The sequence below is a fragment of the Miniopterus schreibersii genome (assembly GCF_964146895.1).
Source record: "Miniopterus schreibersii genome assembly, chromosome: 14".
Classification (NCBI taxonomy): Eukaryota; Metazoa; Chordata; class Mammalia; order Chiroptera; family Miniopteridae; genus Miniopterus; species Miniopterus schreibersii.
Window position 1 is genome coordinate 32399860 of NC_138114.1, and position 24469 is coordinate 32424328.

Here is a 24469-nt window from a genome sequence, read left to right on the forward strand (position 1 = left end):
TGACCTCCTGAAGTAGCAGCAATCAGACAATGGCCCATCTTCAAGACCTGGGTGCCAAGAATTTCAGGACCCTTCCCCCAAGCTCTTAAATTATGATAATCCCAACCTCTGCTCTTCCCTCAGTCCAAGGGGTGGCTGCTGCTCCAGCAATTCTCACTATTGCTTTGGTTTCCCCTCTTTGTCTGTTCAGCCCTTCAGGATCCACTTAACCAATTCTTTATATTAAATTATTTGTTAAAGTAACTAGGATAAAAAAAAATACCTAGTGTGGTTTTTGTTACTGAACCCTGACTGAGATAATACTTCAGAGGTGTTTAGAAGCCAGAAACAGCAGGAACTCTCAATCTGATATATGATACGTGGGAAATGGCAAATCAGGGATAACATGCATGTTTCTGGCTTGGGAAATTTGGTGGATTTTGATAACTTTGTCAACCAAAATTAATTTTAGACTGTAATAAAGAATAAAAGCATTGACTTGAGCAAAAAGAGCTACAGCCAGAGAGACAGATTCAGGTAGCAACATATATTATGTTCCACCGAGACAAAAGAAAGGTCAACTTTCATAGATAATTTTTCTACCCATAGTCCCCATTTTGGTCCATATGATATTGAGGTTTCCAAATTGTACAGTTTTGATTGGTCAGCATAGTGATAAATGAGAGTATAATCTGCAAAGTTCTGATTGGATGGGGTAGGTATCAGTCCATTGGTGGAAAGATGAAGCCCAGATTTTAGCCTGAGGTTCATCCCTGTATAGGGCATGTGAGAAGCCATTGTCAGCAAATAGCTGCTAGACTCTTATTATTCATAAAATGTGGGTCCTTGGTTTACCATGGGGAGTCCATGTCAGCAGATAAATTCATTCTTAGGGTTCGCGTCAAGTGAATCATTTTTCTTGGGCCACACCTTGCACCAAAATGCAGCAGCACACTGGTAGAGAAGCAGGATTAGAGGAGGGTTAATGAGGGATGATCTGTTCTGACTCGCATCAGTTATGTTTAAGGGACACATCTGTAACACAACTAGGTAGAGATATCCAACGGGAAGCTTGCTATATGGTTCTGGGATTTTAGAGGTAGAGCTGTTCTAGAAATAAAGATTTTGAGAGTCATTAGCATATAGACCAGTAGTCTTTAATGTAGGAAATGAGACAGTTTAGATACCTTATTAAAGTTTTCTATTTTATTCTACAACCTGTATCAAGCTCTTGACTGCATAGGGTTATTACTTCTTTAAAACAATGACTTTTTTTTTCCATTTTACACCTTTAATGCTGACAGTTGCTATCTAATCAAATAAGTACTTTTGCTAATCGGAATGCTGTATTTCTGAGTTTTATGCACTGGAGTCCTGTGACCTTTTTTTGTAACTCTCTGGCATGTGAATTCTTCTTATATCATTAGTTCACTTAAAATTAAGTCCTTGCCCAGCTGGCATAGTTCAGTAGTTGAGTGTCAACCTATGAACCAGGAGGTCACCGGTTCAATTCCCAGTCAGGGTACATGCCAGGATTTCAGGCTCAATCCCCAGTAGGGGGTGTTCAGAAGGCAGCCGATCAATGACTCTCATCTTTGATGTTTCTCTCTCTCCCTCTCCCTTCCTCTCTCTGAAATAAAAACATATTTAAATAATAATAATAATAATAAATTAAGTCCAGCATCCAGAGGTGAAATTGCAATCATAATTATTGTTTTGTACTAATACAGGGTCTTTATTCTCAAGACATAAAAAATCTTGTCAAATTTGAAATTAGTTTTGAATTTTCTAGTAAATAAGGTATTTATGATAATGGAGGAGAAAATGAGGTCAGCCAGCCCTTAAAATTAAATATATATATTGGCATTGTAAGTTTAAATTTAAAATAGGTCATTTAATTGTTCAGCACTTATGCAATGGTTAATTCCATGGTGTGTTCTATTTCTGTGTCATCCTTCACCATGTACTCACAGAATTAGGGGAAACTGAATATCATGCTCACAGTCTCATAGTCATTGAAATGCTATGATTTATGTTTTCTAATTTTTTAAGATACTTTGACAGTTCCAGGACAAGGGAGTTTATTTACATTTCTTAGTAAAAACAGAAATGATAACTAGGAAGTAACTATATTTACTGACAAATCCTGTTACATTGGCTGACTGCTTCAGAATAGAGCCACCTACTTCCACAAATTGACCACTGTCTCTCCCGTGACTCAGGAATCTGCTGGGTGACTTACATCATGAGCCTCTTTTGATTTTGCAATAAAACCAGTTTCACAGTATGAGACAAGCTGTATCTGTAGAGCGTGAGTTTACTACTCTGACCTAGATCACAGGATGCTGTCTACTTTACACCTTGAACTACAATTTTCTCTTACTCCTGGTGCCTTTTAAAAGTTAAAAGGAGCCCGGCCCGGTGTGGTTCAGCAGTTGAGCATCGACCTAGGATCCAGGAGATTGGGGTTCGAGTCCCGATCAGGGCACATGCCCAGGTTGCGAACTTAATCCCCAGTCAGGGGCGTGCAGGAGGCAGCCGATCAATGACGACTCTCTTATCATTGTTTCTGTCTCTCTCTCTCTCCCTTCCTCTCTCTGAAATCAATAAAGATTAAAAAAAATTTTTTTAAATAAAGGTTAAAAGGAGATGATTAATGTCTACTTCCTCGTGGGGCTTAAATGTTCAGTGTAATACATTCCACTCTAACCCTATGAAACACAGTTTCAAGTTTTTTTGGGTTTTTTAAAAAATATATTTTTATTGGGGTTTTTTTAGAGAGAGAGGAAAGCAGAGGGAGAGAAACATTGATCTGCTGCCTCCCGCACTCCCCCTACCAGGGATCGAGCCCACAACCGGGGCATGGGCCCTGACTGGGAGTCAAACCCATGACCGTTTGGTACACTGGGTGATGCTCAGCCAACTGAGCCACACCAGCCATGGCCAGTCTCAAGTTTTTATAAGTTTTGTATGATTGTTTTGTTCTATTTTATAACAAAGATTTCTTTTGTTTTGGATTGTGTTTTGTTTGTTTGTTTATTTAATTAAGGTGTTAAGTTCACAGCTGTCAGCCTTTGGTTGGCCAGATTCCAATACTTCCTCTTTATTTTTTTTTATTTATTTATTTATTTATTTATTTATTTATTTATTTATTTATTTATTTTTAATTCTTTTTTTTTTTTTAAATATATCTTTATTGATTTCAGAGAGAGGAAGGGAGAGGGAGAGAGAGAGAGATAGAAACATCAGTGATGAGAGAGTCATTGATTGGCTGCAGCCCACAACCCGGGCATGTGCCCTGACCGGGAATCAAACCCTGATCGCCTAGATCCTAGGTTGACGCTCAACCGCTGAGCCACGCCCAGCTGGGCTCCAATACTTCCTCTTTAGAAATTGATTTGCTTCCCCAGTTCTTGGCAATGCCCAGACCTTTTCAGCCAACCAACCATCTTAAAACAAGACAGCATCCCAAGGCCACAGTGTCATACACCACTCTATCTAATCAAAACAGCCCTTCTTTTTTTCTATCAATCTCCACTGCACCCAAACAAGTGAACAGAGCTATTCACTGACCTGAAATAAGACATTCCATCACGTTGATGTTTTAAAATTGCTTTGAGAGTATTAAGAATGGCAGCATCTAAAAGACTTAAAAACCATACACCAGAACTACATTCATGGCCTACCATTTTAAAAGGCCCTTAGCACTCTAACTTACATTACATTCCTCCCTCCCACCATTATGTGATGAGTCAGCTATGTGATGCAGGATTTTCAAAGACAAATGAAACTGTGACACATAGGAATTCTACGTGATTTTTAGAGTATAAGAAACATCACACATCTTTATTTTTTAAATCAAATCGTAAGTGGTTTGAGTCTACTTTCAAAGGCTTTGAAAAAATCCAATATTGACCAAATTCTCTGGGTTTTCCCTTCCTTGGGATACACCAGAACCCCTGAGGTCTAGCCCACAGAAATCACTTGATGCATTTTTGCTATCCTTGTCATTAGAATCATCTTTATCATTATTATATAATGTGCCAACTAAAAACTTGGGAGCTGGCTAAAATGTAAATTCTCCACAAGCACAGCAGAGGTATGAGTCAGAATCTCTAGGTTAGGACCTGGGAACCTGTATTTTTAAAAGATTTTAAAATTGATTTTTAAAGAGAGAGAAACATTGATGAGAGAAACATCGATCCACTGCCTCCCACATGCCTCCTCTTGGGGACTGAGCCTTCAACCCGGACATGTGCCCTGGCCAGGAATGAAACTGGCAACCTTTTTAGTGCACGCGGGAGGATGCCCAACCAACTGAGCCACACTGGCCAGGGTGGAACCTGCATCTTAATAAACATTCCAGATGAGTCTGAAGTTGGGGAGTCGAGGTCCACTTTGAGAAAAGGTGATTTTTGATTCATCTGATTCAGAAGCCTGAAGAGGGGGTAGCAGAGTGACAACTGTAGCATTCTCTTTGGCTTCCAATGCACTTTTGCACTTATGTTTAAATGTGTTTGATTTGAGGTTCTAAAAATTCTTCACATAAATTTAATGAAGATGTATAGTGAGTGATACTGCTTACTGTAATGTCTCTCTCTCTCTCAACAGCTACACTCATTTCCCTTTGGGCATTTTGGGGGGCAGGGCTGCCTGCTCATTTCTATTCCAGGTATAAAGCCTTAAAAAAAAAGTTATTTATGGTAAATAACTTATGAAATAAGAATAAGTTCATGCATGTGTCTGCAATTCTGGTACCAGAATTTTTACCAGCTAAATTTCCTGGACACTAGATCTTCCTTCCTACAACACAGACATTATTAACTCTGACCGAATAAATGGCACAGAAGATGCATCCCTAATTCTTAGACGGTTCCCCTATCAGAGAGAGTCCTGATACAAGTCCAGAGGCAAACAGCATGATTTACAGGTGGCCAAACAATAAGGCTGAATTATCAAGGAGCTAGTGTCAGGTTTCCTGTATAATTTCTCAGCCTGTCACCTCAGGGCTCTTTTTCTCCCTGTAGCTGCTGATCACACAAGGCAGGTAAAAACTTCTTGTTTCACTTCTGCCTCCCAGGTGACTGAGCAAACCCAAGGGGCCCAGCAGTCCCCAGGTCCTAACACTCACAAGAGACAATGGGGAAGTTTGCAGGCACAGCCTTGCAGGCAGAGCTGGGGTGACCTCATCTGGCAAGTGCTTCAATGGCCTTCTGACTCTTAAGGCCAGTATTTGACCTTGGCTTGGACTGTGCTATGAAAGGTAAAACATCAGATTTCCAGTCCTTGCTCTGACTTCCTGTGCGAACTTGAACCTGTTTATAAAGGGGCTGGACAAGATTATTTCCAAAGGCTTTGCACTCAAAGATGTTTAAATTTCCCCCCAAATGGTCAAATATTGCAAATATGGCTAACCAAATATTGCAGAAACAAGGGAAGCTGTGGCATACTAGAAAGGAACACAGGCTTTGGAATCTAAGAGGCAGAGGTTCTATTCTTGGCTTTCTTCCTAAAAGGCTGATGACTTTGGACAGTTTCTCTGAGTACTAGTTTCCTCATCTGAAGACTGGAAAGATAGTCATCAAAATTAAATGAGCTACTAACCTGAAACCAAGAATACTCTATTCAGCAAGGCTATCATTCAAAATAGATGGTGAAATAAAGAGCTTTCCAGACAACAAAAAAAGCTAAGGGAATTTATCACCACCAAACCAGCATTGCAAGAAATGTTAAAGGGGCTGCTGTAATAAGAAATTGAAATAGAGAGAATGAGAAACATAGGCATAGAGAAATAAAATGGCAATAGATAAGTACTTATCAATAATAACCTTAAATATAAATGGATTAAATGTCCCAATCAAAAGACATAGGGTAGCAGAATGGATAAGAAAACATGACCCAAATATATGCTGTCTACAAGAGACCCACCTCAGAACAGAAGACTGACACAGGCTGGAAAAAAACAAACAAAAAAACTTCTGGATGACTTTAAGGGAGAGATAGACAGCAATACAGTCATAGTAGGGGACTTTAACACCCCACTGACTTTACTGGATAGATCTTTCAGACAAAAAAAATCAAGGAAACATTGACTCTAAATAACACACTAGACCAGATGGATTTAATTGACATTTACAAAATGTTTCACACCAAAGCTGAAGAATATACATTTTCCTCAAGTGCACATGGGTCATGCTCAAAGATAGACAACATGTTAGGACACAAAACAAGTCTCTACAAGTGCAAGTAGATTGAAATATCAAGCATCTTCTCAGACATTTACACCATGGAATACTATGCAGTGGTAAAAACGAAGGATCCCTTACCCTTTGAGACAGAATGGTGAGACCTGGAGAGTATTACGCTAAGCAAAATAAGCCAGTCAGAGAAAGACAAGTGTCACATAATCTTACTCATATGTGGAATCTAATGAACAAAATAAACCGATGAACAAAATAGAACCAGAGACAAAGAAGCATGCAACAGGCTGATGAATCTCAGAGGGAAGGTGGGGGTGGCTGGGTGGCTGGGTGGGGAGAGATTAACATAAGAATTTAATGCATATATGCATAACCCATGGACATAGACAATAGTGGGGTGAAGGCCTGGGGGTGGGGTACAGGGTGGAAGAGATCAATGGGGGGGAAAGGGGACATTTGTAATACTTTCAACAATAAAGATAAATTTTAAAAAAATTAAATGAGCTACTAATTTGAAGTACCTAGACTGGAGTGAACATGGGAAATTGTCTGCAAAGATAGCCCGCAATTCCTCCTGTTCCCAGGCGTGCATGCTGCTCTTCCCGTCAGTATGGGATAACCTTGTGACTGGCTTTGACCAACAGGATGTGACAGTAGTAGGGATGCTGTGTCAATTCTAGGTCCCAGAGACTTCCCACTTTCATTTTCACCTTCTCTTGGGACCCAGTCATCTTAAGAAGAATAGTCAAGCCTAGCAAATGACAAGGGGCCACAGGAGAGAGATAAACCCACCCACCTCCAGCGGTTTCAGCCACCAGCTGAGGCCCCCTAACTGTTTTATGTCTCCAAAGAGAAGATAATGAAAAAGTGCTATTTTTCAACTGCCATCATCCATATTTCAATGAATGCCTCAGAAACTGTAAAAAAGAAATATGCAGAACCATTCTCTAAGGAAATTTATTGTGTGGCCAAGTTAGTGAGTTGACTTCCCCATGAGCTTTTAAACTTGGCTTGAACCTAATATTGACTCTTCATTTATAATTCTGACCCTTTGGGGACCATACTCAGGAATTCTGGAAGTGACTCAGGAAGAAAAGGGGAAAGAAAGAGCTGTCTGACAATGAAGGAGGTGACTTAGCTGGTGCTAAGAAATATGAGATGTTCGTATGCATACATGCAGCCCACAAACTCAGTTAACCACACAGAGAAGTCTGATGATTCAAGATGGAAGATTCCATATATCTTCAGAGGCTTGATGTCTCTCAAAATTCAATGCCAGTGTGGGGAGTATAAATTGCTTTGGCCACCTTGTAAAATTGTTTGGAAGTTATCTACTAAAAGTCTACATATGATTATCCTGTGACCAAGAAATTTTACTCTTAGATATAAACTAAATCAAAATGCAAGTACCAAAGACATACAAACATTTTCAAGCAGCATTATTTGCAATAGACAAAAGTTGGACTAAACCCAAATTCCATCAACTGTAGAACGGATAAATTTGATATATTAATATAATATAATACCACACAATAATAAAAATGAACAGACTATTGTTACCTGCAAAAATATGGATAAGTTGTACACACATAATGTTGAGCAAAGAAGCCAGACATGAAAGAGTATATACTTATAATTCTATTTTTATGAAGTTCAAAAGAGCAAACATATACTTTATGATGTTAGAATAAGAGTAGTGGTTATCTTTGGGGCAAAGAAGGAGCTAGTAATTGGGAGTGCACTTGAGAGAGTTCCTGGGGTATTGGCAATGTTCTATTTCTTGACCTGGATTATAATTTCACAGGTATATTCACTTTAGGATAATTAATTGAGTTTATGATTGCACATGTTCTTATATGTATGCTACTCTTAAAAGTAACACACACACATACACACACACACACACACGCACACACACACGCACATACACACAGGCCCAGGCTTCTACAGGATGAATGGACTTAAGCCTCTAACCAACATGATTTTTTAGGACCTCCTCTCCCAGAGTTGCTCTTCACTCCCACTGCCTCACCATCTTCAAGAATCTTCCCATCTTGCCCTTTCCATTGTTATCCCAGGTGGTAGTAACTGAGGTCAGTGAGTCCTACCTATCCTTATTGCAGGCCTTGGACACCTAGCACATGCCTCATCCCAACCCTGAATTATATATGATTTTTAAAAATCTGGAATTTGGCAATATCTTCTTTTCCTAGAAGAACTCTGGTGTGCCCTGACTTGCACTCCTATTAACAGGCCATAGAAAAAACAACAACAACACCCCCCACACACACACACAAAATAAAACAAAGCCCCAGCTCATCCAATGAAGTTAGAAGAAAGCAGAAGTGTAATTACCACTTAGAGTGCCATCTGGTGTATTTTTTTGCCAAGTGCCTCAAACATCTCTGCTACCAGCCATAGAATTTAGTTCTTCCCTGAGGGCCCTGGCTGGTATGGTCAGTAGTTAGAGCATTGGCTCGAGGACTGAAGGGTCCTGGGTTCGATTCTGGCCAAGGGCCCATACCCTGGTTGCAGGCTTGATCCCCAGATGTGCGGGAGGCAACCAATCAATGTGTCTCTCTCACATCTATGTTTCTCTCTCTCCCTCTCTCTCTCCCTTCCACTCTCTCTGAAAAGCAATGGAAAAAATATCCTCAGGTGAGAATTAAAAAACAACAACAAACAAACAAAGTCTTTTCCTGAGGGATATTACAGACCTCTTTCTTTGGATCTAACCTTTGACAGAGTCCTAAGAATTTCTATTATGTATCTATTTGAGAAATATGGAATAACTACTGATGTAGTGGACATTTGTCTATGTTTTTGCCTGTGGTCCTGAACAAGCTATGTCTGAAAACTTCTCCACGATAGAAACTGTGGAAAAACAAATATTGTATTTCTCAGACTCCTTTCACCTCAGACATGGGCCCATGACCGAGGGTCTACCAATTAGGAGCACCCACCACCTGAGCTTAGAATTGGAAACTCAGAAGAGAAAAAACTGAGACTGCCAATTCCATTCTAATGACTTGTGTCCAGTTTCTACAGACAACAATGGGAACAGTTCTAGCAGCAAGATCCAATACCTGAGGGTCTGAGATTGTGCCCTACTTGTAACCTAAAGAGTTCACCTCCCGCAGTTTCATGGATGCTGGTAGAAGATACTGAATCCTTGGGTCAAAGACAAAGCACTCTGTTATTCCTGGCACCTTGAGCTGCGTTACATCAGCATATGCACTAGTTCCCCTTGTCCCTAATTCTCATGGGACAATGCGGATGCGCCAAGATAGCTGCCTAAACTCACAGCGGTTGTGTTACAGGAGAGGAACTATTCATGGCCTTTTGGTAGAAGAGCAAGTCAGGGCACACCAGAATTCTCCCAGGAAGAGAAAAGTGAAACAAAAAAGACCATATTGGGCATAAACCCAAAGTTTTACCACCTTATACACAGATGCTTGCCTCAGGTCCTCTCTTCTCCAAATCGTCTTGAACACAATGGTTCGATTTCCCTTTCAAACTAGTCTGTTAGTAAGAGGTGAGATGTATTTATTTTATAACTTTTAAATTTTTTATTATACATGTAATAGATGGTCTTTTCAGAAAAACTGGAAAAATAGAAAAATAAATAAATTAGAAAAATTACCACAAAAAACCCCCCACAAAACTAAAGATCACTCATAAAATCCATCCCCCATCATCCAAGAGCTACCGGAATTCAGGTCATTCTCTGTGCACTGATAGAATACTAGAGTAAGTCATTTCTATTGCAATAGCTTCCTTAGGCCAAGTCAATATGGATTTTAATCAAGCTAAATCAGATCTTAATGAGATATCTGCTGTCAAATGAATTTTATGTCCTTACTCTAGCCTGCATTGCAAATGTCTCTTTTTGGCTCTGACATCAGGGCTGGAAGAGTAACCAAATGCTTCCGAGCAGAGCACACCATTTTCTAGAAAAGTTAGCTTGGATATTTGCATGCTAAATGGCCTGTAATTACACAGACAGACTTTACTTCCTCCCTCCCCCTCCTCCAACCCCACCTGCCAACACACACATAGCTTCTTATTACTGTGAAGCTAAGGAACTCACGGGATAGCTCAGGAATCTCGCTCTATCCTACTGGGCCCCTCTGATTGATCTGCTAATGGGGAATTCACTTTCACTACTAATGGTAATAATGATGAGTGAGTGCTCCCAGGGCGCTGATGATCCTGCTGAGCACTTTAGTATGCCAACTCAATAAATAGTTACGAACTCCTTTTGAAATATTATTACCCCTGTTTTATAGAGGAGAAAACTAAAATTCAGAGAAGTTAATTTACTGTCTCAAAGGTCACATAGCTGCCAAGTGACAGAACTAAGATTCAAACCCAGGCCTTGCTGATTTTCCAAAGCCCATTCTCCTAACTGTTGTAGTCAACAGCCTCACTTTCTGCAGACATGGCTCCTGTTCACGGTTCTAAGGATTTAAGTACAGAAGAAAACACTGGGCCAAGACAGTGCACACGGTCAACCACTCAAATCTTAACTTTCTAAAGATTCCACCTTGAGACCTAGAAGTCAATACTCTGGGGTCACAATTGCTGCTCGGTTGAGTACATATGTCTGTTAAATTTTTATAGTTGGAAGACTGCTCTTGTCTCCCGGACGCGTCTCTACCTGATAGAACTTTCTTTTGGGATGTATGTCACATTTTTTACCCTATCCTTTTCACCCTTTTCTTCCGCCTCAGATGATTGTTGGTGACAAGGATACATGGTCATATATGTTCTCAGCCTTCCACTCTCTTCTTGGACTTGGAGAGGTAGTAGGAGGCAGTGAGAGAGGCTTCTTGCTTTCTAGGTTAATTCCTGGACTCCCTTGCCTTGTAGGGAATCTGACAATGTGAGATTAGGTCATTGGGGAGAGTCTTAGGAGGCTATATAGATTTACATATTAAAGAGAAAAGCCTTGGCGTCAGAAGAGGGGCATAACAAAAACCTTGGCCTAACTGCAACTTACAAGATACTAAAAATAAGGGAGGAAAACATGAACACTGCGAAACAATTCTTTCAGCATCCTTGTGACGCTCGGCAAAGTTTTAAATCACTAGCTAAAGTTTGGATGCCTAGCGGACATTTCTTTGAATGCAAAAGTGTGCTAAGAAAGACTTACAAGACAGCAGAACACAAGTCTGGTCTTCTGCCTTCTGAAAATGAATCTTGACGGCCGCCTTGTTGAGTTGATCCTGCCCTGTCTCCTTCAGGATCTTACTCTCTTCATTATCTCTTCCCATACCCCACAGTCCTCCGATCCATTCCTTCTACCAAATCCTTCCCTCCCTGGAGAAAGCTCTGTGATGCCTTGATTGCCAGTCCAACTCTTGCTTTCCTATGGGATAACTGGCCTGCCGTTGGTGTCCCATTCCTCTCCCAACACCCACTCAATTCCCTGGAACCGAGTTATGTGCCCGCTCCATGACCAGCGATTGTAAATGGTAAAATCAACCTACCTTCTTTTAAACTTTTTCTCGCAGTCTCTGTAGCATGGGGCCCCTCCTTCTAGAGATCCCCTCCTCCCATGGTTCAGAGAGCCAGCCCTCACCGCAACTGCATCACTCCACTTTCTCATTGGGCCGTGTGCACTAAGCGAGAGGGTGCAAGCAAATTACTCAGCACACTTCCTGGCACAGGTGTGAGTCAATAAAGCTAAGCAATTTTATAATTAATGTTACCTACACTCAGTCACACCTGGCTCACCTCAAGATCAGTCTTTCCTGTTTCTCTTCCTTCGGCTGCCCTGGCACAAGTGGTCATTTGTTGAGGCTCAATCTTTGATGCTCAGGCCTTTCCCATTCACTGTCCTTGAGACTTTCATCCATTCTCTGGGGTTTACTTATAATAGTTCAGCAGATGATCCCAAAATCGACACTGCAAGGTTAATTTCTCGGGATTACTAGGCACTCCCACTTGGTTATTCTATAGTTATATAAGATACATCACCATCTTACTATAGCCTATATTATATATTGCTTGGTTGGTTGTTTTTTTTATTTCTAGCAATAATAACACCACTCTTTGTAGCCAAGGCTCAAAAACCTCCTTGCACCCTTTCCTGTCCTAGACATAGGGCTAGGCTAGATGCTTTATCAATATGATTTCATTTAATCTTCCTAAGAGTTCTACTGTATTTACTCGTAAGAAACTAAGGCTTAGAGGAATTAATTAACTTGCTTTTGAAGCCCACTCTGTCCACTTTTTGTTTTCAGCTACCCTGCTACTTAATATCCAGCTTTCACAGATTTACTTATCCCTTTATAATATGTAACAGAGGCCCATTTGTTTCTATGTGGCATTTGAGTTTCTCTTTAATTGTGACCCTTACTGTCATGTGTTGTGCAGACTGTAGTCGTCCCTCCATTCCTTTCCGTGCACCACTTCTAGAAACACAATCCTTCATCCTTTGGCCTAAAATATGGCCTTCCTGTATCACAGGGTTCCTAAGAGAACCAACTGACATTATGCCTAGGAAAGTATTACATACTCAGTAAAAGTAAAATCTAATGACAACAGCTGGTGGCAGGCTAACAAGTTTCCTGACTGTATTGGAACAGACATACGACTTACCTGTAGTGCAGTCTTCTGTGACCTTCACTACCACTTTCCAGGGCTCAGTTTCTTATTCTGCAAGGTAAGGAAGTTGGACTAAATGATTTCTGTGGTAACTTCTGATTCTAAAACTTGAAGACATACCCCATTTTCCACCTCAAGTAATGATCAAGATTCCTCTAATTTAAAAAAATCTATTAAGTCAGAGAAAGGCAATATCAACAACTTCTTAGAATATCCCCCTTCTCTGTTTGGAGGGAATGGGGAATCTCTTGGTGTTTATTTGAGTCTCTGAAAACATTAGTCATGTATTAATGTAGAGTGATCTATAATGACAAAATTTGTTATTTAATTAAAGAAACTGAATGAATCAATGTGTATAATGACAAATTCATGATTATTTTGTCCCTTGGAATACAAAGAATCTGTAGTTTCTAAGAGACTTGTATGAAACTATGGTTTCATTCAAGGCCTATTTTGTACTTACTTTCAAATGGCAAATAACTTGCTGTGGATTGAATTGCCTCTCCCCCCTCCCGCCAAATTCATATGTTGACCTCTAACACTCCATGCAACTGTTTGTGAAGACAGGACTTTTAGAAGTACTTGAGGTTAAATTATAACCTCTTACTTATAAAAAGAGGAAGAGAGATATCTTTCTCCTTCCCTCTACCCCATATGAATGTGTACACAGTGAGAAGGTGGGTGTCTGCAAGTCAGGAAGAGAGTTCTCACCAGGAACCAGATCAGCCAGCACCTTGATCGTGGACTTGCAGTCTCCAGAATTGTGAGAGAAAAAATCCTGCTGTTTAAGCCACCAGTTGGTGTTATTGTTTTACGGTCGCCTGAGCAGACTAAGACATAAGCATTATCTACATTATGAGCCTCCAGCAGCACATGCTTAAATATATATTTAGAGACCTGCTATTTTTACTATTTGTCCTTGGGAAAGGTCGTGTCTTTGCTTATACAGCCATAGATAAACGTAAGAGTTGTATTCAGTAAAAACTTCAGTGTGCACATTTTTTTCTATAAACAGACAATAGATTCTTTTTCTGCCTGACTAAAGAAATTGAAAATTTTAATAACAAATATGATGCCATCTTGTGTGGTTTGCACTTTCTCTTTTACAAGAAAGCTGCTCAAACCTATTGAATAGCCATTAAATAACAGCCAAAGCTACCAAGGAAGGATTTCTATCGCGTTGAAGCAGCCTCAGGGGAAATGCAATGGTCACAGGATCTGTTTTGACAGTGAGGGTCAGATGTTGTTCTACCACCCCCCTTCCCCTTCCCCTCCTCTTTTCTGTCCTTCCAAAACCATCCTTTGTATCTGTAAGTAAGCTTGCAAAAAAAAAAAAAAGTCTTTAGAAAAAAATCTAACACCCCAAACCCTGCAGGCATACCTTGGAGATAATGCCTGTTCTGCCCCAGACCACCTCAATAAAGCATACATCACTATAAAGTGAGTCACACAAATATTTTGGTTTCCCGGTCCATATAAAAGTTACGTTTACACTATACTGTGGTCTATTAAGTGTGCACTAGCATTATGTCTATAAAAACCATGTACATACCTTAATTAAAAAGACTTTATTGATAAAAATGCTAATCATCTGAGTCTTCGGTGAGCCGTGATCTTTTTGCTGATGGAGGGTCTTGCCTTAATGTTGATGCAAATACAATGCCTGCAAATACAGTGGAGTGCAATAAAACGCAAAATATCTGGATTAATGTTTATGCCACAATCACCAGTCAAGGTCTTATGTACCTAAGTCCACGGGATCAAATACCATCTGCTGAAGAGAGAATTTACATCTTCATCAAAAGTCTGCCGGGATATTGAAATGTTTCATAGTAGTAAATTTTATATCTCAAAGCACATTATAGTTTTCAAAATGCTTTCATTCTCATTAGCTTCATAACTACCTTAAGAATGATCGAGAGCCATTATTCACGTTTTCAGTGGAAAAACTAGACTCAAGGGAAAGAGGCCCAGGCCAGTTTCTAAAAGGTAGGAGAGTACAGGTTCCAGAAATTCGGAGACCTCGAGCGTACTACCTGTGGGAACATAATGGACATAACATCCTCCGAGCCTAAGGTAACTAACAGGAAGAGAGCCCCGAAACATGACACATGAGTGGAAAATCGAGTGTGCCTGCATTTCCACTTTTGAAGCAGTTGTTTCCTGCGCTTAGTGACACAGGCAAGTTGCTATAGTTACGATGTAATTCTTCACATGAAAAATAGGTTATTCAGAACTTATTAGCACAGACCAGTGATTTTCAAATGTTTTGGCCTCAGGATTTCTTTACACACGTAATAATGATCTTAAACACTATTGAGGGCTCTACAGTGCTTTTGTATATGTGAGGTCTATTTGTTTTTACTATATTTGTAAATAAAATAGAAATTTAAAAATATTTTATTAGTTTATTAAAAACAAACCAATTATATTGTATTACATTTTTTATTACAATGAAACTTTATTTTCCAAAACAAAAATTGGCATCGCTTTATATTTTTACAAATCTCTACCACATCTGCCTTAATAGAAGGTGCCTGGATTCTCCTCTCTGTGTCTGCATTACAGTTATGGTGACATCACACCTGTGGCTCTGGGAAACTCCATAAGAGAATGAGGTTAAAAATGTCAAATAATGGACTTCTGTTTTTATGAAAATAGTTTTGACCTTGCAGACTGTTTGAAAAGATTTCAAGGGTCACTGAGCCACACTTCGAGAACCTTTGGTAGAAACAATGATACCCAGAATTTTAAGAATACATGTTGTTGTTGCTTTAATATGTTTTATTGATTTTTAGAGAGAGAGGAAGGGAGAGAGAGAGAGAAAGATAGAAACATCAATGAGAGAGAGACATTGATCAGCTGCCTCCTGCACACCCACTACTGGGGATCAAGACAGAAACCTGGGCACATGCCCTGACCAGGAATCGAACAGGGGCCCTCTTGGTTCATGGGTTGACCCTCAACCACTCAGCCACTCCAGCTGAGCAGGAATACATGTTTTGAAGAATGCCATTTCTGAGGTACATGATTTCAAGTGCATAATAATTAATCAATAGAATCAATTGGGTATATCTTTCTCTTGACTTTAAAGATAATCCAGGGCCAGAAAATTCCACCTCTGTGAAACAAAGAACAAGGCCTCTAGGTCACCTGGTCTCGGAAGGGACCCCAATGAGGGTGGTTATCACTCCAGGGACCGCCACTTTATGGGCAGAGGCCAAACAATTATAGGAGTACCTAGACATAATTTTGGTTTCCTGGTTAATGTAAATTCTGCATAGTTGCTCATTCATTGTACTTACTGTCAGTTCCAAGAAATAAGATTCAACTATGATATGGATAGACTGGCGGATCAGAGGCTGTTTCAAGTTCTTGGACTTTTGGGTAACTCAGAGAAGTGGCCAGGTCCATTTGATGGCCAATCAGAATCAAAAAGGAACCTCTTTGTCTTGAACACCAACACCTTTGGGCTCTTCCGCCTTCTCAGAACAGATCAGTCTCTGATGTTGTGAGACAGGAAACAATCTGAGTGCTGGCTCCATGTTACTCATCCGGTGAGAAAAGTATTCTTGTTTTGCTGGGAAATATTCAAATGCAGCATTAGTTAATAAAGCAATTTAGAATGTAATGTCCTGTTTCTATACATGCCATCAAGTAAGCATAGGGCAGGGAAGTCACAATCGCTTAACTCACCAGTCTACTTTGTGAAATACTGTGACCTCCCTTCCCTCTTCCTACCTTTATTCTTGCCTCAAAGATTTATTACGTACCTGTTATGAATGAGGCACTGTGATTCATACAACCTCAAATTTGTTTGCCTACCAATTGTTTATTTTTAATTATTTAATTTTCCTAATTAAGAGGAAAGCATGCCCATTAAGAAAAATTAAAATTATAGTAAAATATAAAGAAGGCAATTATAATTCCCCATAACTAATCTCTAAGGGGTAATTTTAATAAATTCTCCTATATTTGTTTAACATTGTATCATAAGCAGCTTTAATGTTGTTTAAAACTCATCATAAACATGATCTTAATGTCCAAAGTTGGCGATAAACATCTTAATGAAATAATCTTACTTCTCATTGCAAATTTCCATAGGATAAATTGCTTCCTGGGATTGGAATTACTTGGGAAAAAGAATTGTGTACATTTTACAGCTTCTGTTAACACACTGACAAATTCATGCCCTGCAGTGTATCAAAATTACACCATCCAGTAGAGGAGTCATTTCATTGTGAGGGGTAGCAGAACTTGCCACCCCAAAATACGCCTTTTGGAATATTGATTATTTTAAGCTGATTATCTTTAAGAAACAAAAGACTCAGAAAAAAAAATCTTTGACCATCTCCACCCCAAAAAAATTCAGATAGAAAAACCTGCTTCAGGAAGGGAACATTAGCACATTCACCTTAGCCCCCTCTGTTCCCGTGCCCTGCTGTTTCTGGGTGGCCTGGCAAGACTTTGTTCCCCAGCCTGCTCTTTCCCACCCTGCCTGTGAGTTGCCTGCTTCCCGTTTCCCTCCCTTAGTCCAACTGGCACGTCAGCCTCAGCCGCACAGTGTGTCCTCAGGTGCGGCATTCTTAGGGAACCTTTGTATGTACGTTATAATAAATTTGGTCATTTTCTCCGGATAATCTGTTTTATGTTTATTCTATGATCAAGCCAGTCAGAAGAATTTAGACGGGTGGGAAAGCATTATTTTCACTCCTCTACAGCTTCATCGTCACCAGTCTTGAGGGCAATGCTTATTTATATGCAATCTTTGCTAATTGATTGGTAAGAACTAAAAATCCTACCTTTAGAAATATTGCATTTTGGGTAAATATTGAAATAGTATTTTTTTTTTTTTTTACTTTAGAGAGGGAGGAAGGGGGAAAGGAGGGGGCGAGCGAGCGAGCAAGAGAGAGAGAGAGAAATCAATTGGTTTGGGGAGAAGTGTCTATTCAGGTCCTTTGCCCATTTTTTTCCTGTCTTTATTGGATTTTAATTTCTTTTTTTTAAATTGAATTTATTGGGGTGACATTGGTTTACCAAAACATACAGGCTTCAAGTATATATGTTCTTTCATCCTGTCTCCCAAGCCCCCTCCCCTCTGACAGGTGTCAGTCTGTTCCATGTGTCCATGCCTCTGTTTCTATTTTGTTCTTCAGTTTATTTTTTTTCATTAAATTCCACATATAAGTGAGATCATACGGTATTTGTCTTTCTCTGGCTTATTTTTGTTTATTTTTTTGGTGTTGAGTTGTATGAGTTCTTTATAAATTTTGGATATTAACCCCTTATCAGATGTATCATTGATTAATATCTTTTTTCATTCTGTAGGTTGTCTTTTTGCTTCTTAATAGTTTCCTTTGCTGTGCAAAAACTTTTTAGTTTGATGTAGTCCCATTTGTTTATTTTTATTTTGTTTCCCTAAGGGAAGGGAAACAAAATATATATATGTATGTATGTATGTATATATGTATATATATATATGAAAAATATTTCTAAGAAAAATGTCAGAGATTTTACTGCCTATATTTTCTTGTAGGAGTTTTATGGTTTTGGATCTTACATTTAAGTCTTTAATCCATTTTGAATTTATTCTTGTATATGATGTAAGAAGGTGGTCTAGTTTCATTTTTCTTGTACTTTATCTGTCCAATTTTTTCAACACCATTTGTTGAACAGACTTTCTTTACCCAGTTGTTCTTGCATTCTCTGTCAAATATTAATTGCCCATATAGACATGGGTTTATTTCTGGGCTCTTTAGTCTTTGCCATTGATCTACATGTCTGTTTTTATGCCAGTCCCATAAAAAAGAACATACTTGAGAAGATCAGCTCTGCATTCTTAGCTTCTGAATTGATCTTGGGTAGTAATTTTCAAGATGATCTCTCTCTCGTCTGGATAATGAATGTCAGGCTATCTGGATGCAAGAACATTCTTTCCTTAGTCTTTCAACAGGAAGGTTTGATATATACTTAGATATTGACATAGGACTGGAAAGTTCAAAAAGTTTACATTCCCAAACTAGTTAAAGCAAGAAAAGAATTGTTTTCTTCCTACCTCAACCTACTTGATTTTAATGATTTTAATGATTTTAATAATTTTGCAGCTTGACTACAATGACTCCATTTTATTTCTTCACTCTGTTCCTCAGATTCTAGGCAGCAAGACCATGATCAGTTACCACTATAAATATGTGTGTGGAATTCTTTCTTTCATAATACTTTTTTAGGAATCTGAGTAATCTTAATTATCACTTAAGTTTAAGCCATGAGATTATCTACTTCAGATCTGCAAACACAAATGTCTACCATATCCTCAAATATCAGTGAGGTGGGGCATATATAGCAGTGGTGGGGACTGTGGAAAACAAATGCATCTTCCCAGTCTGAAGGGGACACCTGCTACTTGGCACTGGCTGATGGCTGCTAGAACTTACCATGGACCAAAGGTTGCCAATTCCTCCAACATTTCAGAACATGCCAAAAGTCTGAATTTTTGTGAGATTTTTCTGATTTTACAATTCGGAACCAAATTCAAAATTAGAAAAACAATGACACCATTGCTTCTTAAAAATCAAGGCTGTGGGCTGCCTCCAATAGCCAAACCCATTTCATTTTAAAAACCAATGCAGGGAGGTGAGGCCTAGCACGTTGACAATGCCTGAGGCTAAACAGGTCCAGTGGCAGAGCCAGGGCCAGACATTGGACCTCCAAGGAAAATCAGATTAGGAAAAAACGTTTTCCACTGCCTTTCTCTGCAGTCACTTTTCTTACTTGCAAGTTACCTCCCAGCCAAACTCAGGGAAGGCGGAAAAGTGCCTGTGTTGCATCCAGCAGCGGCCGTGTTTTTAAAACATGTATAAATTAATAGAATCTTTCTAGCCAATGAAAGTAGCTTCTGGTGCCGGATTAGATTTTAAATCTTAACCTCCACTGTGTCTGCGTCACGGGGAAAAAGTTTGCACGGCAGCGGAGACAGAAAGGAGTGAGATTTCACGTTCGCAGCGCCTGGCGCGGCGCCAGGACCGGCTGAAGACGCCGCGCTGGACGATTATAACATCCAGACGCTGTCGTCCCGGTTTGCACCACCGCGGGGAAGAAGTGGGGTTGGGGGAGGGGAAGCGGACTGGAGTATTTCACAGTGGGGCGGGTTATGGATGAATCTCAAGATGGAATTCCTCGTAGGAGGTACAAGCGGGATTTTCTCTAAAACCCCATTTTTGCCCCGACTCCAGTGGAGCTCACGGTCAAATCCATCTGCACCAGGGGCGCGTACGCTGCAGTCCTCAAAGGCGACCGCTCCTGCCACTCACCAATCCTGCTAAGTGGACGGTGGAGCAGAATGAGGGGCCGGGCGGTCCGGGTGAGGAGGGGACACGCCGGCTTCCAGACGACAGTCGCACCAATCGCTTCACCGCGCCCAGGGCGCCCGCGGGGCCCGCTCGCACCTGCGAGCCGTCTCTGCAGAACGCGGGAGGCGCCGCCGCGGAAGAGGGGGCGGGGGCAGCGGCGGAGGCGGCGCCCGGCGCCCCGGCGGGAGGCCGGGACCATCGCAGCGACGATTTCTTCCTGCGGCGGCTGCGGCAGGTTTGGGATCGGCGCGGCCTGCGCGCGGGGTCGCGAGGACTCCGAGCCCCCCTCCCCCGCCGGGGCTGCGGCGCCCCGGCAGCGAGGGGCAGGAGGGGAGAGCCGCGCACGCGGCCGGAGCGGGGAGCTGACAAAGCCCCGCCGGTGCACGGAGACGGGCCAGCAAAGGCCAGCGCGGTCGGGGCCGCAGCGGCCGGGCGGATGCCCAGGCCACGCGGCGGGCGCGGAGGCAGCCGGGCTCAGGACCGCCGGGGCTGCTGGTGAGTAGGCGCGCGCCGTGAGCGTGAGTGTGAGTGTGAGCTTGAGCGTGAGCGTGAGTGTGAGCGTGAGTGCGCACCGCACCGGCGAGCGCGCGCGCCGGGTCCGCGTGCCCTGAGGCCTGGCGCGCCGCGGCCCCTCTCCCGCCGGCGGCGTGGGGTCCGGCTTTGTGCCGCGGGAGGAAAGTGGTTTCGCCGGCTGTTCACTTCCTTCCCTCCAGGCCCCGATCGTCCGCCTGCGCCGCCTACGTGCGCCCCCCGCCGGCTCCCGGGGGTGCGCTTCACCTTGATGGGGAGGCTCCGGGTCGCGGGGCGGGACCCTGCCGGCGACCTGAGCGCGCGCCTCTGGGGCCGACTGGAGATGGGGGGGCCTGGAAACCGACCCCCGCGCCGCCTCGGGACGTGCGAGGGGCGAGGAAGGGAGGGGCGAGGGCTGGGGAAACAGACCTTTGCCCCTGCAGGAAAAGGGCATGCCTCTCTAGAGGTTTACTTGTGTGCGGTTTATGAGCGACTCTTAAGACATTTTGCCACATCTGAGTAATTTAAGCCCTAACTGAATGTCTTGAAGGAAATGCACAAAGAAGTGTAATGTCACTGTAACATCATTTTCCAGAACTCTCTGAAACAGCGCACACAGCTGACACCCGAGAGCCTAAGGTGGCATGTTTACTGAAATTTAAAATATATATAGTATAAAACCTATATAATGTTATTAACCAATGTCACCCCAATAAATTTAATTTTAAAAAACGTTAAAAATTGCATACGTAATAAGTAATTCAAGAAACAGAACCTGATCTAGAGAACTGGAAAAAAAAAATCTTAAGTGTTTGAGTGGCTTGGGGGTGGGGGTGGCTGTCTGGAGATCAGGTGGTAAGTAAAACAGACATCTTTCAAAGTAAGCTCTAGTGAGCACACTGATTTCCAAACATCCTGCTAGTCACTGAGAAGAAAATGAAGCCCTAGGTTTTAGGGAGTTTCCGAAGTTATAATGAGTGTCACTGATTTATGGTGTCATGTTCAAGGCCCTGTCAGTGTCAATATGGCAGATCTGTTCCAGCAGATAAATTACACCTGCATTTTTTTAAAAGATTTTTTTTTATTGATTTTTAGAGAGAGAGGAAGGGAGAGGGGGAGGGACAGAGAGAAACATTGATGTGAGAGCCAAACATCTGTGAGAGCAGGACACTGATCAGCACCTCCTGCATGCTCCCTACCAGGGTTCTAGCCAGAAACTAGGACATGTGTCCTGACCTGGAATTGAACCAGCAACCTTTTAGTGCAGGGCATGATGCCCAGCCAACTGAGCCACACCAGCCAGGGCTACACCTGAATTTTTTACTTATGTGTGAAGCTTTTGGTGGTAGTTTTCTCTGATGGTTTTGTAGAAAAATTAAGCCTTTATTTTTATTCCAGACCTTGTTTCAATGGACAATCTTATGTTTGTGGGATGGATGCTCAATTGAATTTCAAAAATGTACTCTGTAACTATGATAGTAGGCATTTTGTAGCTATAAATATTGATTTTTTTAAAAAATCCAGTTACTGTTTCCTATTTACCACTGGCTCCATTCCAGCTTCTTCATTCAAAGGCATGAAATGTTATTGGAATCCACTTGGAACACACCTGGCTGCTGCTTTTTAGTTCAAGCATATGTCCAGCACATTGCTGGCCACTTGGGAATCTCAGCTGAAATTTACATAGGAGCTGATTCTTGGGAATTTTTAAAAGAAACTTGTGGGGTTCTTTTGGTTTGTTTTGTTTTTTAAACAAGCACCATTTAAATCATCAGACAGAGGATCCTAGTCTTTTACCCATGTTGTGGTCTTCAGGGCCCATTTCTTAAGTACTTTTAAGCCTTGTTTCATAGGACTGATGGCCAGTGAGAGATTTGGAGAGGGGAGGGATGACCCAGAAGGTATCCTCAGCAGAGAGATTTGCTCCTGGAGAGAAGATTGTCTGTGAGGTTGGCTCCTGACAGGGAGTGATAAAAATAAAGAATTGGTAATAAAAGTTACCCCTTTTTATTTTCAGCACCTAGGACCTAACTAAACCAGTTTGATAGTTTGATCATATCCCGCCTTCAAGGACTTTTCCCAATCCTACTTACAGCATCAATCCAGGGAGCAAGGTTGCTTTTCACAGAGAAGAAAAGTCTAGTAATTCTTGTTCAACATATGAAGGTAGAAGAAACATGTAGATGCTGCCCAGGAAATGCCAGGTGCCTTCCAGGAGGATACATGTACAAATTAGACACATTTTAATCCCCTGGATTTGTGATTCTGTCTAATGCAAGCATTTTTTTTCTCAACCCTGTGAAAAATTTATAAGGAACTTTAAATGACACCACAAGAAATGACTCATAGTCATCCCTGAAAATATTAGAGTCAGCTTTCTGTCCCTTCGGGCTAATGGATCACAGATGTTCAATAAATATTTGTTAAATGAAAACCAAGTCTAGAATGTCTTTACTTTCAACTTAACTACATCACATCATCTAGTACTGTTTTTGGCCATACTTTATAAGAATCGCCAAAACTTTCATCAAATTGAAGCCCATTGATATATTTCAACTAATATCTACTTTCTCCACAAAGGGGCAATAACAGTCCCTTCAGAACGAAACAAAAACAAACAAAAACCACTCTGTATTGTTGACTTGCTCATTTAAGTTCTGTGAACATGTGAATTGTCCAGTGGGATGTGTGAGTTTACATTAAAAAATCCTGAGTTGACATCAGAATGTTCAACTCAGGAATGATCTGGATGTGCCTTTTGTCACAAATTACTTGCATTTCTAAGCAAATAGCGTGAATTTCTAGTACAATCCAGCATCTCCTCATGCTCGGTGCAAAAGCCAATTAAACCTTTGGCAAATGGTTAAGTCTTCAAAGCATATGGTGTTTGATTTTCTTTCTAAATTTTAAATTAAATCCGTTTTATTGTCGATTGATGTGGCTGGCTTGGAGACTAATTCAGACTGGCAGTTACTTAGTAACTTGCATTTATTAAAAGCCGCTCCTTTATATAAGCACCAGTAATTCATGTGTTTTAATTGCTCTAGGTAGCCTTTCAAAGTCCTCTTGGAAATGGTTGTATTGTATGATCTTGGATATTAAGGGTGCTATGCCTTTTTAAAAACAGTTCTGACTTTCCATTCCTAGTCCTTAGAAATTTATCCTATGATTCATGTTCTTATTTCAGTACTAAAGATTAGAAAGCTGTCTGAAGTTTGCCTGGATATTAGCATGATCATGCATATTAACAATGCAGATTTTCTATCTGACATTCTTACGTTTATGTCCTCCAATCAAGCTTGTTTTATTCTGAATAAAAATCAAATGAGATCCATAAACATTTAATTTTTTTTCCAATGGGCTATGTCCAAAATAAATAAATGAAATAAAAAATTGCTTATCACTGTTTTGAAGTAATTCAAACACTGATATCCTCTGCATAATGAAACATGGCCATTCTTATCAGGTATTTACTTGATTAGTAGGTACTTGAACCAGAGTTAAAGGCTTGTTCCTTTCGTGTCTTACTAAGGCCCTTGAAAGCCAGGGAGTGGCATTTTGATTCGATAAGGTACCCAATTCAAGGTAGGTTCTTAGAACTCTTTGGCAATTGGGTGGGGGAGTGGATTAATGGAAGAAGGGAGTGGATGTGGTAACCTGGTGTCAGATAATGATAGCCTGACTTTTAATCCAAACGCTGAAATGGAGAAGGGAAAACTTAAGACAGGCAGACATCTGACGCCTTTGTTTAATGTGGAAGAGGGATAGCAAACCTATGGCACGAGTGTGGTCACTCACGTATTCCACATCCATGGGACA

At 41.0% G+C, this 24469-nt stretch overlaps 2 protein-coding genes across 7 annotated transcripts in view; one reads left to right on the forward strand and one right to left on the reverse strand.

Moving 5' to 3' along the window:
• Positions 1-15175: 15175 nt before the first annotated feature.
• Positions 15176-21104, reverse strand: LOC308567318 (uncharacterized protein; the record flags this gene model as incomplete). The annotated part of the gene is made up of 2 exons (XM_081158686.1): positions 15176-16371; positions 20102-21104. 2 exons carry the CDS (start codon positions 21102-21104, stop codon positions 16223-16225), a joined length of 1152 nt encoding a protein of 383 aa, XP_081014812.1. The 3' UTR covers positions 15176-16222.
• STAMBPL1 (STAM binding protein like 1) overlaps positions 20548-24469 on the forward strand; it is a 39372-nt gene continuing 35450 nt past the window's right edge. For 2 of the 6 annotated variants that reach the window (XR_014000289.1, XM_081158617.1), the window contains exon 1: positions 20548-20635. The gene's annotated coding sequence lies outside the window, so the exon portion shown is untranslated. The remainder of the gene's footprint in view (positions 20636-24469) is intronic. The other 4 variants (XM_081158620.1, XM_081158619.1, XM_081158618.1 and 1 more) reach the window with 3 other exon arrangements.